Source organism: Cynocephalus volans, chromosome 13 (genome assembly GCF_027409185.1).
Source record: "Cynocephalus volans isolate mCynVol1 chromosome 13, mCynVol1.pri, whole genome shotgun sequence".
In the NCBI taxonomy this organism is placed as follows: Eukaryota; Metazoa; Chordata; class Mammalia; order Dermoptera; family Cynocephalidae; genus Cynocephalus; species Cynocephalus volans.
In genome coordinates this window covers 75,552,342-75,571,439 of record NC_084472.1, presented here as the reverse complement: position 1 = coordinate 75,571,439, position 19,098 = coordinate 75,552,342, and the positions used below count along the sequence as shown (strand labels likewise).

The 19,098-nt window shown below is 33.6% G+C and overlaps 1 protein-coding gene across 7 annotated transcripts in view; it reads right to left on the bottom strand.

The window, feature by feature from the left end:
• The window catches only part of CLCN3 (chloride voltage-gated channel 3), a 95,122-nt gene that overhangs the window by 23,606 nt on the left and 52,418 nt on the right, over nt 1–19,098 (bottom strand). For 5 of the 7 annotated variants that reach the window (XM_063076599.1, XM_063076593.1, XM_063076596.1 and 2 more), the window contains 3 exons: nt 8,438–8,595; nt 2,423–2,522; nt 817–1,004 (listed from right to left, as the gene is read on the bottom strand). In XM_063076599.1, coding sequence (XP_062932669.1) covers nt 817–1,004; nt 2,423–2,522; nt 8,438–8,595 — 446 coding nt within the window. Of the gene's footprint in view, nt 1–816; nt 1,005–2,422; nt 2,523–8,437; nt 8,596–13,800; nt 13,824–14,272; nt 14,328–19,098 lie in introns of those variants that run through there. The other 2 variants (XM_063076597.1, XM_063076598.1) reach the window with 2 other exon arrangements.

Sequence of the window (19,098 nt, the reverse complement as noted above, 5' to 3'; positions counted from 1 at the left end):
TTTTTTCTAGCTTTTTCCTGATCCCTAAAGTCTTGTGACCAAGACATTTCAGATACGCTTCAACCTCTGCCTACCCATAAACCACTTTTTGGAAACATTTGGTGGAGACAAAATTGCATTGGCACTCAGATTTCTAGTTCTGCTGCAATTCTCCTGAACATCATTAAACTCAATTTATTAAACCAAGTGAGAAACAGCATACTGACCATCTTACCACCAAATATATTCTTTTTAGCTCTAAAGTTCAGCTACAAAACAAAATTTCAAAAATATATCCATATGTGATCATGTAACTATACATAATATTCTATGTTCTAGAATGTTCTTTATTATAGAACATCAGAGTAGTAAAATAATCATTTAAATACTATAATGCCAAAAGAAGAATCTATCGATTTTTTCAAGAAATCTCCACTTAGAAAGCTTATTTCACTAAATTTTTTGATAAGTCATACTTCCCAATCTTAGTGATATAATACATTAAGCAGTTTTAATAACTTGACTTCATATTAACTTTACTCAGCTCCTATTGTAATGACTGTCACTTCTTTTGTACCACAATTCACAATATTTTTGCACCATAACTCAGTGGCACTTGTATGTTACTATGCAGTTAACTAATACAAAACCTTCTTAAAACAATATTTACTCCTTTCTTTCTGCAATGTATTCTCATATTTTCTACTCTATTTTTTCTTTTTTTCCTTTAATGCCAGTTGAACATATCTAATATGTGGTTATTCTATAATTAAATGAATTGGAGACTCATTTCACTGTATCACTTATTAATTCATCTTGAGACAAAGCAAGACTTACCTCTGCTTGACCTATGATTAATTCTGCCCATGTTTTCCACTGTGGACATTTATCCCTCTCTTCAAATGTTGCTTCATTAGATCCCCAACAACACTGTTCATGATTATACCACAATGCACTAAGACAAATGCCCTCCTTTAGGTCAGTCATCCAATCAGCAGCAATGTCTATTAACCCAGCTAACGCCCCTGTAAAAACATGTTGAAGATGGACAAAAAATAAATCCATTTTGTGGGAGTCGAGAACTATCTAGTTAAGAGGTTAATGGAAAGAACAGGACTCCCTATAAATAAAAGGACATTTTAGGATTTCAAATTTGAGTTATAAACAAATTTATGTAACTTTTTATTTATTTATTTATTTATTGCTTGTTTTGTTTTTGGCAGCTGGCTGATACGAGGATCTGAACCCTTGACCTCGGTGGTATAACACCGCACACTATCCAACTGAGCTAACCGGCCAGCCCTATATTACTTTTTAAAAACTGTAAACAGCTATTCTTTAAAATAAAATTGCTCTTCTTTGTTTGGAATTAAAATCAGTCACATTCAAATTAAGTGATCCAAAAAAAAGAAAGGTATTTAAAAAATACTGAAACATCTTCAGAAGACAGCTATATGGCAAGAGGTTCACAAATCTGGGTATTGAAGTCAGAGATTTTACTAGCTATGCTTCAATCCAAAACTTAATTAACAGACGTATAAATGATTTCAATCTAATTAAAATATAATATCCACAGTATTCATGAGTTACTTTGACAGAGATCTGCAGTTTTCTCTTAAATAACAGAAAACTATATATATGAAGATTATTGTACTGACAGAATTTTTAAAATGTACAAATTTATGGACAAATCTGGGCCCTTCTTATCACATAAAAAGATCAATGGATTACATACAGAGAGGCCACAAAATTCTTGTGCACACTATTAGAGTTATTAATACTTCCCACTATCCTACACAGAAATTTTAATTTTTCATATTCTTCTGGATATAATCTTCCATGGTGGAAGCTGAAAGTGATTAAAACAGTCCTTAAAATCTCACACATAAGGACTTTGTGGCCACACTGGATATCATGGTAATTAAAGGAGTAGGCTCTTGAGCTAGACTGCTTAAATTCAAATCCTGGCTTAGCCACTTACTAGATATATGAGCTTAGTCAGGTTACTTAACATCACTTGTGCTTCAGTCCCCTCATCTGTAAAATGATAATAGTGATAGCACTTATCCATAGGATTGTCATGAGTTTAAATACATGTAAAGTGTTTAGAACACTACATAACACACAGGAAGCGCTCAATAAATAAGAGCGATTTATTAGGATGTTAACCTCAAAAAATATTTTATTGATCATCTGGTCCATTTTACAGATATGGAAACTGAGCCCAGAAAGATCAGCCAAGTTGAACAGACACTAAAAGTGACAGAGACAAGACAAGAGGTGGAAGTCTCCTGCCTCCTAGTCTTATATTTAAGATTTTTTGGAGAGAAACAAATGGCTTTTAAAAATCCAACAGTACCTGAAAAAAACTGAGGGAAGGAAGGAAGAATTATTCACATAGTTCTATTAACTAAAAAAGGATTGCTTAAAATTTTTTCTTTACCTGAGGCCAATCCTGTTAGTGTTACTACTAGCCATCCTGACCATGCATCATACAAACTTTTTGTCATTTCCCATGCTGATTCTTTCTTTTTGCTGTTGATCTGAAATTAGAAATGTTTATGCTTCATTTTTCCAACTATGAATAGATGACACAATTCTACAATCAAGCAATTTTTCTTAGTAACCATACACACAACAGTACTTTCTGAACCAGATAATGGGAAAAGTGAATTTGGGGCAAAATCACTGTGTCAGTTGTTGTACCTACAAACCAGAAGGCACGTATTTACCTGGAGACCTGCATTTTTAACAAGAACCTCAGGATTTGAGTTCAAGATGTCTACAAACCACATGAAGTCTCACCTGTTTTAAGTTGAATCAAATTAAAACTTTAACTGGTACACATAAATATCTTTTATATTAATGAAAGTAAGACAACATGGCTTGACATGTCTATCATTACCTAGTCCTAGCAGTTAAATGTGTTATAATATTCTTTAAAAGGTAAGATCAGTGAAAAATAGTACCATGACCATAAATGCAATGTAGAATAACTATGTGGACAAAGGGATCCCCAAAGCTTATAGGCCTGTAAATATGTAGGTATGGAGGACTCCAATCCCATTGGTAGGGTCCAAAGGCTCTTTCATCACTGTGTAAGGCAGAAGAAAAGTGTCCTCGGCTGAATATAGCGTAGGAAGTTAGATTAACAAGAAGGTAATAGATTTGATCCAAATCTCACTCTACTAAGACACAAGAAGGCACGTCTGAGCTTTCTTAGTGAGGATGCACTTCTAAACCTATCCCTAGCTAGTCCAAATCTCTTCTGTTCTGCTAGGATTGTTGCTTTAAAAAGTCGTATTCTCAGCCTAAGACTTCAGTGCTCAATGGTCCTGTATAAGGGCTACAGCTGTAATTCAATAACCTGATCTATTTCAAGCATCTGGTCTATTTGAAGCTACATGGCCCCATTAAAAAGACACAGCAAGTTCTAAATTGAATGAGGCAATTTTATTCCTTCTGTACTATCAGCAACTAAACACAGATATTAATCATTACTTAGAATTGGAGATAGGTCGTTTCTTTTTTTTTGTTTGTTTGCTGGCTTTGGTTTTTTTTGGTAGCTGGCCAGTATAAGGATGAAACCCTAGACCTTGGTGTTTTCAACACCATGCTCTAACCAACTGAGCTACCCAGCCAGGCATAGATTATTTCTTTTCAAAATAATCACTAAACTCCATGATGCTTTTCCTCAATAAAAATAACTGTGAAGTTTAATAAAATATGATAATATTAAGTCATTTTCAGACTGAGTCACTGCTGTTCTCTTTATATTACTGCTTGTACAGCACCACAGTCAGACACTTAACAAACACTGGCTTGATGGTGTATACCAGGTACAAAAAGATATATGTGCAAGTGTTCACCCACCACCATTCCTAATAAAAATTTGGAAATCATCTAAATGTTCATCAATGCAGTATTGGTTAAATAAATTGTAGTACATCTATGTAATAGAAAATTTCTGTAGCAATTAAAAAAGAATGAAATACATGCAATGTTGTGTATGAAAAAAGCAAGGTGGCTAAAAGTATGCTACTTTATCTAAGAAAGTTAAGAATATAAATACATATGCTTGTATTTTTTAAAATGAAGGGATAGATTCCTGTACCAGCCAGCCACACAAAAAAATAAAAATAAAAAGAAGGGATTAAACCATAAAATTAAAATGTAAATCATTACCTGTAAGGGTAGGGAAGCAATAGGTTGGAAGGCACAGAGATAGAAACTATATTTCTTTGTATACACCTCCTTTGTACATTTAACTTTGTAACCATGGAAATACTTTACATAATTATAAAAACAAAATTAAATCTAAAAAGTAATCCTTAAAAACTGAAGTAAAATTAGATGAATGAATCTAAAGCATGTCTAATTAGTAACATAATGACAAAAACTATTCCAAGGGACTTTAAAACAAAGTAATTTGTATGTATAGCCCTAACGGGATAAAGACTAAGGACAAAAAGTATTGCAGAAGGAAGAAAACACTAAAATTTTTCAGTAAGCATAATGTTGGTGATGGTGTCAGTACTATTATTCTGACACTGCCATGTGTGTATATTGTGAGGTAAACTAAGTGACTATGTTTGCAATGCTGATTTTTTTGACATGATTTAAAGGAAATACAGATTTAAGAACTGAAGGTTAAACCCAATAATAACAAATTTAAATTAAAACTCATATAAACTTAGGAGGCTAGAAACAATGGCCAACCCAGAAGCAATAAGTACCCCTAGTACCCAGATTGTTTCTACCAACCATTTTCCTCTGATGGAATAAGAGTTCCTTGGAGAAATGGCTGATTCTGGGTTTGCTGCAGGAAATGTGTATGATGAATGAGGATTATCTTGTTTTCCCAGAATACATCAAAGTCTAAGGATTGTCAAAGGACACAGATATCAATCTAAATAAGCACTCACTACTCAAAAATGAAACAACATGGACCTCAATAAGGACCTCAACTGTTATGATTAAAACACATCAAATATATTTAAATCCATGATTTCATGAAGATACAGAAACAAAAAACAAACAAGCAAACACAAATTTCATCAACTTTGAGGATGCTAAGGAACCATATTATTTCAAACTTTCTTCTTTTCCTGTACAATCTATACTTCAGGGAATCCAAATAGTTCATGAGGGATAGATTTTCTTTACAGAAGTATTCAAGCTAATAAATAAAAAAGGAATGAAAACAGATTACTACTACTTTGTGAAATACTAAAATAATATTTGAAATGATTTAATGTCAATTACTTCAAAATAGTCTGGGGTAGGAGGGCTACAAAAATAATAAAAAAGTTTATGAAGAAAAGAATTAGGTGGGTATATAACTAACATGAAAAGGCTTTTTTGTTTGTTTTTTAACTTAATGTTTTAAGAACAGCAGTAAGAAAATCAACATGTGGAATATTCCAGCTTCAAAAATTTTATGTTTATATAAGCATGAATCAAAATATTGAAAAATATTTGACTGATCTAGCAAAAGACGATTGATACAATTAGGTGGGACACATATTGGCTACTTCAGATATTGCTGTTTTATTAGAAATGTTTTCAAAGACTGTGTTCTACGTGATCAGAGGTTTTGGTATCTTTTAGTCTTGATTTTCTCTAAAATGTTATGAACATGGTGTCTTATGGATACTCTCAGAGTACCATACTTTAAAACACATTTAAACTCTAATTGAATAGTATTAATGACTCTGAATGTATACTTCTAAGTACAATTATATTTACCTAAAATCATACAAGACACAGAATGTTTAGTGTGTCTGACACAGGCAGTCTGAATTAAAACAATGGTTCTCAAACACTTGAGAGCCTCTCAAGGGGTCTGCAAAATCAAAACTATTTTCACAGTAATACTGAGATATTATATGCCTTTTTCATTGTACTGACATTTTTACTGATAATACAAAAGCAATGACAAAACTGCTGTCTCCATAGTATGAATCAGGCAGTGGTACCCATATGTACAGGTAGTCATCACATTCTTGACTGCCACGCATTCCAGTAAAAAAAAATAAATGCCAGTTTCACTTAAGAACATCTTTGATGAAGCAGTAAAAATTACTATACCTTGATCATTGAGTCTTTTTAATATTTTGTGGGATGAAATAAGAACTATGCATAAAGAACTTATGTTGCACATTGAAGCATGAGGTTATGTCCTCAGGAAAAACACTGTGTGATTTATTTGAATTGCAAAATAAACTAGTTACATAGAACACCATTTTACTTGAAAGAAAGACTGACACCAAAATACGATTTTTCAGATTTGGAAATTTGACAGGAATTTTCTCAATAACACACCTAGTAATCCTGTCATTTCAAGTAAAATAAATGTGTATTTGTTTCCAAAGATAAAATTTGAGCTTTCAAGTAAAAATTAGAATTTTGGAAAACTTGTATCCATCACAGTAAGGACGATAGGTTCCCAATCTCTAAAGACTTTTTAAAAGAGATCAGTGATGATATTAACAAATGTGATTTTTTTATACTGTATTATGATATTGCATAATGAAAAGTATCAATATCTGAATGATCTACATAAATCAGTGAATTAACATTTTCCAAATAATCTTTGCATGATGTCACAAAATCATATGTACAAAGTTCGAGGTGAATCAATGAATTTTAATGCAACAGAAGACAAAGTTTCAGAGTATTACACATATCACAATTAACCTTTAAGAAAATACCATTGCCACTTTGGTGCAGTACCAGAGAAGAATATCTGCAATAATCTAAAAAGACTGTTAATATACTCCTAGCATAATCTGTGTGAGATTGGATTTTCTTCATATTCTTCAATCAAAACAGTGTATCATAACATTGAATGCAAAAGCAGATATGAGAATCCAGCAGTCTTTTATTAAGCCAGACAATAACGAGATTTATAAAAAATGTAACTCAATGTCACTCTTTCACTAAATATTTTTTATTTTGGAAAATATAGTGGTTTTTTTGTAAAAATCTTATTTATGTTGACATGTAATAGGTTTTGTTACTGTTGTTTTTAAATAAATTAGTAAATATTTTTAAAATTTCTCAGTTTTAACGGATGAGTTTCGAGAAACTTATGTTGAGCGAAATAGGCAAAACACAAAGGGATAAATACCGCATGTACTCATTCGTAAGTGGGAGCTAAGAGAGAAAGAAGGAAAGACAGACCACAGTGGTGCGCTGGACTTGCAGAGGGAGACAGCACACCTAGGGATACAAAGTAGAGTGGGGGGAAGGGGGATGGGGAGGGAGGTGAGGGATAATTGGGTGGGGGACACGGGGTATAATCACAGTTTGTGGTAATGGGAATGCTGCCAGTATGGATCTGGCCAACACATCTTGTCAGCTTTGTATTTCATGAATATTCATAACCAATTTTTAAAAGATTTGTATAATAAAAAATAAAAATTTCTCAGTTTTAGTATCTACTATGATATAAGTATCAATTGTTATAACCCTCATAAACAAAACTCCTTGGGTCCTCAATACTTCTGTAGGGTTTAAAGGGAATCTGAGACCAAAAAAGTTTGATAATCACTGGATTAGAACACTAATTTCATGTATTGTATCTAATTTTCAGTTATGCCCTAAAGGTAAATATCATCCAATGAATCTCAGAAGCTGTACATAAACAATGTAATTCGAATTTCAGGTTTCATACCCACATATACATTATGTATACCTATGAAAGATTGTAAGCAATTTGTATAAATAGCTATTTTCAAGTAAATTTCAGACACCAAAATTATATAGGACCTTTTGAAATTTGGAATTTTATTTTTCTAAGAGAAGTTTTTTCTCTTTTGTAAAAAATGTATTTTATATTACATCATACCAGTAAGTCGTGACCACCAACAAAAAAGATCCATAACTTGTACTTTACGTTAGAGTCAAATTTCTTTATTAATGATTCATCACAACACTCAGTGAGCCTTATTCAGGATCTAATTTGAGAAATACCTCCGAATTTAATACTAGGAGAGGGAATAAAATAGTAAAATCCCACAAAACTATCTCCCCAGCACATTTCTTCTTTTTCAGTAAGCGTTACGTAACAAGTTTTCTCTTTTGCCTTAGCTGCCGGGCTGCTCAAAGACAAAACTCACGCTCACCTCCATATCTTGACCTTGGCTTGATATTTCCCCCCAACTCCTGTGCTATGTTTTCCCCTTTCCTTTCTATTTTGTTTTCATATTGCATTTTTTGTTTTTAGGCTACCTCAAATCCTTTCCAGAAATATATGGGTATAAATAAGCTAAAATAATAATGACAAAATACACAGAAGTAAAAAAAATTGTATCACATACAAAATGTAAAAATTTACTTAAATTTATTTCAATTTATAACATATATTTTGGAAGCCTGAGGTCACTGACAGAAATACATTATTAAATGATGTAATTATATACTATATTAAAACAAAATTACTGAAAACACTCACCCGTCTATGCCTTTCTCTGTCTTTACATTTCTCTCGTACCCAATCAATAGTATGGAAATCATCATATGTACCAACACCTGGAATTGGTTCATCCAAAAGATCCAGTAGGTGTGTAGAACTGTTAATGCTGCCTCCATTTGTCATTGTGTAATGAGTTCCTACAGAGCAAAAAAAAAAAGAAAGATGAGTATGTTTTATAAGAGACAATGGTGAGTTATGTAACCTTCTTAGAAGTTCATTGGTAAGTCATACATAAGAAGTAAAATTTGAAATAATTTCACTGGGAAAGCATGGTACTGAGAACACCAAGGTCAAGGGTTTGGATCCCTGTACCAGCCAGCTACCAAACCAAAAAAAAAAAAAACGAATTTCAATAAAATAGAAGAAAGTGTTAAGAAAGGTATACAAAACTTGGAAATAAGGCAAAAAGATTATGGCATATCCTTTCAAAGCATCAACAAGCCTGCCTAATCCTCATCTGACACTCTGGAAAAGAGAATTTTGTGTGATTTATAACTTACTATTGATTAGGGGATAGACTCTGTAAAGTTAGAAAATAACTTGTACAAGATTGACAAATTGAAAATGATGATTTTCATCTGGCAAAATGCAAATGATTTCTGTCCAGTAGAAAAGATAACTCTTAGAGTTGTGGTTTTGTTTGCTTGTTTTTGCCCTATAAGAAATTTCTTTTTCAATCACACATAGCCTTCTCTGAATCAGCTTTGTCACCATGCTGCTTCACTCATTAGAGTTAAATAAATCTTTAGCACGTGTTCACTATATATTTTATATGCATATAACAGACTTAAAAAAGGTACTAGGAAAGACAATGAAAGACAATTCAAGAAAAAGAAATAAAAGGGGCTTTCAAATATGAAAAGTAGTTCAATCTAACACATAAAAAGAAATATAAATCAAATCCACAATATCATTTTCCTCTATCAGACTGGTAAAAGATAAAAAACTATGTGAACGTATTCAGTTGGCAAAGTTACGGAGAAAGAGGCCCCCTCACAAAATTAGTAGTTTAAATATAAACTGGTATCCTTTGGGAAGGCAAAAGCTACAAAAATTTAATATACTGTACACAGATACTCTCCAACCCAGCAAATTCATTTCTAGGATTTTTTTCCAGCAGTTGTACTTGTATAAATCCTTGAATAAATCCATAAATTATGTACAGTGTAGATACTATGTACTATAGGAAGAAAACTAAAACATACTAATGCCAAAGTGCTTATAACCTGAAACATGGGTCAGCAAAAGCCAGATAGTAAATATTTTAGGCTTTGGAGGCCACACAAAGTTGCAACTACTCAATTCTACCATAGTAGTGTAAAAGAAATCATAGATGATATGTAAATGAAAGGGTATGAATGTGTACCAATAAAACTTTATTTACAAAATAGGTGAAGGGCAGAATTTAGCACATGGGCTGTAGTTTGCCAACTCCGATATAAAGTCTGTACAACACAAACCAAACTCAACTAAAGACATTTATTAAGAATTTTTTTTATATAAATGGCACTCTTCTATATAGTGTAAGAGATATAAAGATAATAAAAAAAAATATTGCTCCCAACATCAAGATGCAAGTTGTGAGTTCCTAATCCAAATTATATCTTAAAACAAAGTTCCAATATGAAAGCATTATATAATGAATTTTAGTCATGCTACCTATACTTTGTTATAAAGAAATCTTGAAGGTGTAGTATCTAGAATTAGGTGGCATTAATCAAAGAAAATTTCTTAATTAAATTTAAATTGTGATTTGAAATAATTAGGCTATGGTTTCACTATGAGAATTATAGCTACACATCCACTGTCATGTATGCTTACACTTATTTCTAAAAAGAAGAAACATATGATGTGAACAAGGTTTGTAAAAGATAGTTTATATTGCTGTTAGAAAAAGAGGTTTGGAGAGGAAAACAGGCTGGGTAAGAAATATGATAATCTAAGAGTGAAAATTATTGGACTGACAGGGGAAGTAAAAATTGATGTTAACATTTTGAGGAGAAAATGTGAATAAGGTTTGTAAAAGTGTATATTACTGTTAGAAAAAGAGGTTTGGAGAGAAAAACAGGCTGGGTAAGAAATACGATAATCTAAGAGTGAAAATTATTGGACTTGCAGTGGAAGTGAAAATTGATGTAACATTTTGAAGGGAAAACTGGAAATATCTATCAAAAACTAAGGTTTCTATTCCTAGGAATTGCCTCAAGAGGTGCACAAAGATTTCATTAAAACATTATTTGTAATACTGAGAAATTCAAACCAATGGAAATGTCTCATCCATTGGTAATGAGTTAAATAAATTATGTACATTTATGCAATGGAATATATGCAGCAATTAAAAAGAATGAGGTAGATCAGTGTATACTGAAATATAAAGTTGGCTACAATATATTACAGTTAAAAAAGGGAAAAGCATAGATCAGCATGTTTAATATGGAAATCATTTTGTAAGATTTATTTTGGTTTAAAAATCATGCTTTACATGTATGCTTACAAATACAGAGAAAAAAGTATGACCATCTTGGAACAGCTAGTCGAGATGATGTTGAATGTTTTCAGCACAAAGAGGTGACACATGTTTGAGGGGATGGATATACTAAGTGTCCTGATATGATCATTACACACAGTATGAATGTACCCAAATATCATATTGTACTTAAACATATACAATTATCATGGGTCAATTAAGAAAAATAAATTTAAAAGATTTTATTTAAAAAAGAGAAATAGTAGAATAGTAGTTACTAGACTAAGGAAAAGGGAGGGTTGGAGAGGATGGGGAAAGGTTTGTAGATGCGTACAAAGTTACAATTCAATAGGAAGAATCAATTCTGGTGCTCTGGGGTGACTCATAATATTGTATTGTATATTTCAGAATAGCCAGAAAAGAGAATCTTGAATGTTATAGCCACAAAGAAATGATAAATGTTTAGGGGAGAGATATGCTATTTTGACTGGATCATTATACAATATATGCATATATTGAAAAAACAAACTGTACCCCATAGATACGTACAATGAAAAAAATTTTTTTCACGAAGTGTGATGCTCAATCAAATATCTCTGGCCTTCAAAAAAAAAAATAGTTTGACCAGATATGAGTCAATATATTAATAATGGTTACCTCTGTGGAGCATAAGTATTAAAAAAGGCAGGGAATGAGCTTTCATGTTCTACTTTGCACTTACAGATTGAGATATTTTATAACAATGGAAACTACTTTTCTAAATAAGCACATGTGCATGCACACACAAACACATTATATTTTCATAGGGACATGAATAGGGCTATGAAAATAGAGAATTTCTAATCCAATCATCATATAAGCGGGAAGGGCAACTGTTGCCAAAGAGCCCAGATTCTAGTAACTTTCAACAATTCATCTCTAAATAAAGTATATATCAGCATCCTTGACAACTATATGATACATGCAACAACTTGTAATAAAGACATATAAGCAAAGAAGCATATGAAAATTTTCCAAAACACCAAAAACTTTGAGAATTTCACACATACTTCGAATAGGTGATTTCAGGATAAGTGATTATAGGTTACACACTCAAATTATTTAGCAGCAATACAGATTTTATGCCAAAAAAAAAAAAATCTAGAGATTTCTGAGAAGTATGTCATTTTAATGAAAATGCAACTAATTATTTGAAAGAGAACATAAGGCACTATATTAATGTTTAAATGAACATTGTAAAAATAAAACACATGAGACCTGTTTATTTTATTCTATGGCTTTTCAGTAATGGAGAAAATTTCCCAGATTACTCTCGTAGTCTTTCTGGTTTAAACTGACTCATTCCTTTTTGTTTACAGATCAAGAAAAAATCATAAATGTTAAGTCACTTAGCAAAACTATAACGTGGCAAAACCAGAATCTGAACTTTCCCTAAGCACTATAAACACTCTCTAGACTAGGGTAAGAGATCATCTTAAATCAATTGGAGGGTGGTGGGAAGGAAAAGTTGCACAAAGAGCCATCATGCCAATACTAAAAACTAATTGTGTTATTGTTAAGATATAAACAAATAAACTACAGTGAAGGTTGTAAATTCAAGAAACTATACTGTGGGCCGAGCCCGTGGCGCACTCGGTAGAGTGCTGCGCTGGGAGCGCGGCGACGCTCCCGCCGCGGGTTCGGATCCTATATAAGAATGACCAGTGCACTCACTGGCTGAGTGCCGGTCACGAAAAAACGACAAAAAAAAAAAAAAAAAAAGAAAAGAAAAAAGAAACTATACTGTTTCTTGAAAATTCAAAGAGGTAGTAGGAACAAGACATGAATGTAGAAGAGGTTAATATTTTAAACAATGTAATAAATAGTGAATACTGCACTAACAAACATAAATGTCTATGTGCTTCTAGCAGGTATAACAGGGTTCTCTCTCATCTCTCTATTTAATACATCTGAATGTTTGCCTTGTAAAGGAGACTAATATACTGATTTCAGTGTTTTGGCAGAAGTATTCCAGGAATAAATAATTTACAACTCTTGGCTGAGGGTTTAAATGCCCAATTCCTGCACTGCAATGCCCACATTCATTTATACAAAACCCATACTCTATACCCTATACCTAAACATTATGCTCTTTTCCACTACCCCTTCCCCTAACCTGATTTTATTCAATAATTTCCACTCTGTAAATGCTACCTGAAAGGCCAGAAGTTTTCTCAAGAAAAAGCAACTGGAGAATAAATATAATAAGAACATTTATTATTGACAAACCTGAGAATTTCTGACTCTGCTTTCCATATGATAATATTAAAACTGATAATTTAGGGCCGAGCCCGTGGCGCACTCGGGAGAGTGCGGCGCTGGGAGCGCAGCGTCGCTCCCGCCGCGCGGATCCTATATAGGAATGGCCGGTGCACTCACTGGCTGAGTGCCGGTCACAAAAAAGACAAAAAAAAAAAAAAAAACATAATTTAAAAAATGTTTTTGGAGGGAAGAGTCAAGAGCCTCTCGTGGCTTTCTGATATGATGTGCAGTACTTCTGCTTCATATGCAGCTCTCGTTTACTTATCTGTGAAGATGATAGTGGAGAGGTAGTGAAACACCTTTTGGAAATTCTAGTTGCTATGAGTCAGATGTGTCTCACCAAAATTCATGTGCTGGAAACAATCTCCACTGTAACAGTGTTAGGAGGATAGGAAATCCTCTATCACAGTTATTGAAAGGTGGAGCCTTTAAAAAGTGATTAGATTGTGAGGACTATACCCTCCTGAATGGATTAACCCATTGATGGTTTAATGGGTGATCATAGGCATGGTTATGACAGCTTTATAAGCAGAGCACGTGAGAAAGTTAGCTCTCTCACTTAGCCCATTCTCACCATGTGATACCCTGCATCTCCACAGGATTCTGCACCAGGAAGAAGGCCTTACCAGATGTGCCCCCCTAGACCACAGACTTCCCAGCCTCCAAAACTGTAAGAAATAAATTTTATTTCTTTATAAATTACCCAGTTTCCGGTATTACGTTATAACAGAAATGGACTAACACACTAGTCAAGATTCCTTAGCCCACACTATTTCTTTGACCTCTCCATACACCTTCTCCCTACCAAATCAATCAGAGACATCCATTGCCATAGGAAAAGAATACACAGCAGAACATATAGAACAAGAGTCAGTATTACAGCTCCCCATCCCTCCACCCCCAACCACTGGATCAATACTACAGCTTTTGAGTTTCAAATTTAGGTTTCTTAAACCCATAAAAAAGACAAAATCTTAAAGCCAATACTTGTCAGTTGCAAGAGATGGGTTTCTGGGTTTCAAAAGGCTTTAAGTAAAAGGACTTACAGTTTCTGCAATAAGCCAGACGAAGAACCAATTTTACCCAATTAAATGAGGTTTTCTGGAGAAGGAAAAAGGGAATTGAGTAAACAAGAGAGTTACAATAAACTGGCGAATGGCTTCAGCCATTAACATTTTCTATAAGTGAAACATAGATGAGATCATACTAGCCACACTTATTCATTAGTTGATTTTTTTTCATTTATACTTCCTAAAAACCATTTCACGTCATTAAACGCACATTGTGACATACATACTATAATTCAAACAAACCTTTAGGTTGATTGGCCATTACAAACAGTACCTGAAATATGAGTATTTGTGTGTCTTGACTGCAGTAAAAGAAAAAAAGAAAAAAAGAAATAGGTGTATCTATTTAGTCATCCTCTTTTCCAATTAATTTTTTAAAATTTAAGTCTTTTCTTGTTCTTTTTCCCCTAACTCCACTTGTTGAAGTGATCAAGACTGAGCCATGTTGGGATCTAAAACTGCACAGGCTAGAAAAGATTTTTAAAAAACATAGTTTTTTTCTTGGCATGCATGTTTCTGAGTTCCTTCATTTCCCATCACTATTTGATATTTTGAACCTTGGTTATGGGGCAAGATGACATTACCTACATGCATGTAAAGTTGTTTTCCAGCCAGCCTGAAGCTGCAGAATTGCACATACTACCCAGACCCTGAGATAACAAGGACAGGAGCAGAAACCAGACTGAGTCTTATCAAGAATTTATACCTGGCCCCTTATACATCCCCCACTCTGCTTTTCATTTCCCACATTCCATTCCCTCAGGCCCCTCTTTAAAAAACCCTCAGGAAATCAGAGTCTTTGAAATGACTTTAGTCTTCCCATTCTCCTTCAGGTTTTATGGGGAGATGGCTTTAGTCTGGTCATTCTCCCTCAGGTTTACCGGGAGATGGGTTAAGCCTAACATCTCTCCTCAGGTCACCGGTATTCCTGAATAAAAGCTGACTTCCATTTTCACCAACGATTGACTTTTGAGTGGTCTGCTTTTGAAAAGAGGCAGGCAGCTGGACCTGTGCCCTATAACACACTCCCAGATATTTACTACTAATAACCAGATATATCTCCAAACTTAAAATAACCACATTATCCAATAATTATTCTCACATTAGAGTTATTATTTGTGTTATAGGCCTTTATTGATATTGCCTAACTGGTATCTCTTTCCTCCTCTTTCTGTAACAGAACCCAGTGATTTTAAGGAAATTCCTATCCCTCATTGCATGCAATACTGGTAAGAGCACTAATCAAGGCTCCCTCCCCTCCCCAGCTAAGGAAAAGGCACATAATCCAAGACAGACCAATCAAACTCTAACTCCTGGAAATGTTAATCTTGAGCACAGTGATAATTGGATCCAATTAATTTTAACAACTGAACCTTCAAAAGGATAAAGGAGAGTTCCTGCTACATAGATCTCCAAATCTTAAATTATAAGAAAGTATGATCTGAAAGTTAGTAGCTCCCAAATTTAAGAAAAAAAAAAAAATTTCTGCAGGGGTGACTACCAGATGCCAGTGACTACCATTCTACTACATAATTCTACTATCTACTGTCTGAAAAGCAGTAACTAAAAAGACTGGGGAAAAAAATCACTTTTCCTGCAGAGTGGCCTAGTAGAGAAAATCCATGACCTTAATGCACTCTGAAGTCAGGAAGACCTAAAGTCAAATTCCAGCTCTGCCACCTAATAGCTCAGTGATCCTGCAGATATTGCTTATTAACCTCTTTGAGGTACATTGGTTTTCTCACCCACTTCCAGAATATGACATGTGAACTGAAGGTAAAAAATATAAAACCTTTAATATTTTACATTATCTTATATAATATTTTAATATTTGACAAACAGAAATTAATAAACACAAACCAACTTCTGCTCAAATATTTTGGACTTTAAAACTTCATCAGGCTGCATTACTCATATGGTATTAATCTTAATCAAAAGATTGACAATATAACAAAGAAAGAGAGGAAAAAAGTTTCTCACAAATTTGGTCAATGAGTTCTTCTGCAACTGTATATTGAGCAAAAATCCTGTAGATTTTTAACAGATAATTTAATTCATTATGTCTGATATGGACACAGAAACAAATTCCTAAAATACATGATCAATGACCACCTTTTCCATAATGGACATTTCAGTTCAAATATCACCAACACAAATACCTTACAAGAAGGAAAAATTATCCAATCACTGAACTAAAACTGGCTTGCAACTTCCTTGCAAAATAACTTTACTAAGAAGACTTTTTGCCTTATCTGTTTTCACAGACACAGAACTTAAAAAAAATTAAACACATCTATGGAAATACAAATCTATTATTACTAATATCTGTAATCTAAACAAAAAGACTTTTAAAATTATCTGTAGGGAAACCGAGTTTTTAATTATTTATTATTCTTTAAAGACATATTTTTCCAATGGGGAAAGAATAGTCTTTTCAACAAATGATGCTGGCGCAACTGGCTATCCACATGCAAGAGAATGAAGACAGACCCCTACCTCAACACCATTAATGAAAATTAACTCAAAATGAATCTTAGCTCTAAATGTAAGAGCTAAAACTATAAAAACCTTAAAAGAAAATACAGGAGCAAATCTTTGTGACCTTCAGTTGGGCAATGGTTTCTTCAGTATGATATCAATGCACAAATAACAAAAGAAAAAATAGATAAACTGGACTATATCAGAATTAAAATAATCTTTCCCATGTAGAGGCCAGACACTGTTATGTACCTCATGTCTAAAAATAATAAAAACAAATAACATTTATTGAGTACATACTGTGTACCAGACATTGTCCTCAGCATATTTAGTTAATTTAATCCTCACAACAACTTTATGGCATAGGTATTATTTTCTCCATTTTATAAATTTGAAATACAAGGCACAGAGAGTTAAGAAATATGCCCAAAGTCACACAGCTAATAAGAAGTGGGACAGGGAGTCAAAACTCAAGCAGTTTGATTCCAGTCATTTCTTACCACTATGCAATAGTTCCTAAAAAATAATTTCAGGGTTGGTTTTCTGGTATATTTTAAGATATGTGGACACCGTTCTCTCAGCGTAGGTTAAGAACCATTAAGTGATGCCATATCCCAAAACACATGTGCACATGCACTTAGCTTTCAGACAATTAACACAACTGTACCCTTCACCATTACCATCCCTCTTTGCCTTTGTTCCAGACCACTTAAAATGCTGCAATAAAAAAATGTTGTAATAATACTTGTGAGCACTGCTTTGCTCTCAGCACTCATAACCCTACGCTTTAGCAGAAGTCTACAACAATAACACATCCCCATTCTCACCCCCAGGTTGTTCCAGATTCTTCTTATGCCACAATAAGGATAACTTTATCCCAGGTGGAGCTAACTACTCCTCCAGGCATATACTGAGAAACTGGTTTTCAAACTTTCTTGACTGTGCCCCACAGTACAAGACATTTCTCACTGACACTGTATACAGATATGTACCTAAGTAAAACTGAAGTTTAGTAAACAATACTTCTTCCACTTAGTATAAACTAATAGTTTACTTTCTATTTTTTCTTTCTTTCTTTTTTTAAATACTGGTTACAACTCAATTGATTTCATGTTAAAACCTGCAGTTTGAAAAACATTCAACTGGAGAAAAAGAGACATTATTAAATTATCTGCTTCCCCATAAATAAAAACCTTTATAATAACCCACCCACTAGCCTTCAACATATAGCTAATGAACTGAACAAAAATAAAAACCTGCTGCACCTTAATCTGACCTGATTAGTAAATTTCACAGTAACATTAGCAGCAGCATAAGTCTTTTCTCAAAGGAGAACATCCAAACAATAGTTTAACATGAAAAAGTAGACACAGAGTTATTTAATATGATTGTTCCTTATTATCTCTGTGATCAATCTCCAAAGCTGTGAGAGTAGTGATCCTTGCCACTTAAACTCAGAATGCAGATTAGCATTGTATCAGACACAAATAAAACATACGTGTGTACACCTTTTTTAAAAAAAAGTATGGAAGAAGAAGGCAAAAATCTGAAACTCTAAGTATTCCTGGATAACCTAGCTGCTTCTGTATATTAAGAGCAGGAAGTGTCGGGGTTAGAATGTGGTACTGGTAACACCAAAGTCAAGGGTTTGCATACCCATATAGGCCAGCTGCCAAAAAAAGAAGAAAAGGAAAGGAAAGGAGAGGAAAAAGGAAAGGAAGGAAGAAAGGAAAAGAAAAAAGAAAGAAAACAGGAAGTCTAGTCCCCAGTATATATTTTTTTCCTCCCTCTGTGACCTTACTGATAAGAAATGGTCATCTTGGTAAGGGAAGAGAAAGTAAATGTTATAACTTGATAGTGAAAGTTGAGAATGAATGTCAGTAGATTCCCAAATCAAAGATTAAAAAGGTAATAGCAAGCATAGTGCCTCACACTTAGTAGGTGGTCAATTACATGTCTGCTGGATAAGTAAATGAAGTATATGCTCTTAAAATTCATTCGGCCATCCATAGTCATATTTAACTATTTAAACTGCAAAGATTTGGAAGTTAATACCAAATCCCAAGGAAGTAAATTAAAGATACTCAACCAGTCAGTACAATGCTGAATCCAATTACCCAGTTCACTGTTTTCTTCTCTCTTCTGTTGCCACCTCAAAATAAAAAGCTACATCCTCAAGTAGAGATGATAAAGTGGATACTAGGACAACTATATAATTGGAAACAAGTTACACATTCATTTATTATCTCTGCCTATAAAATGATGTATATATTATATGAATAAAAAGATGTCTGAAGGGCCATCCTGTGGCTCACTCGGGAGAG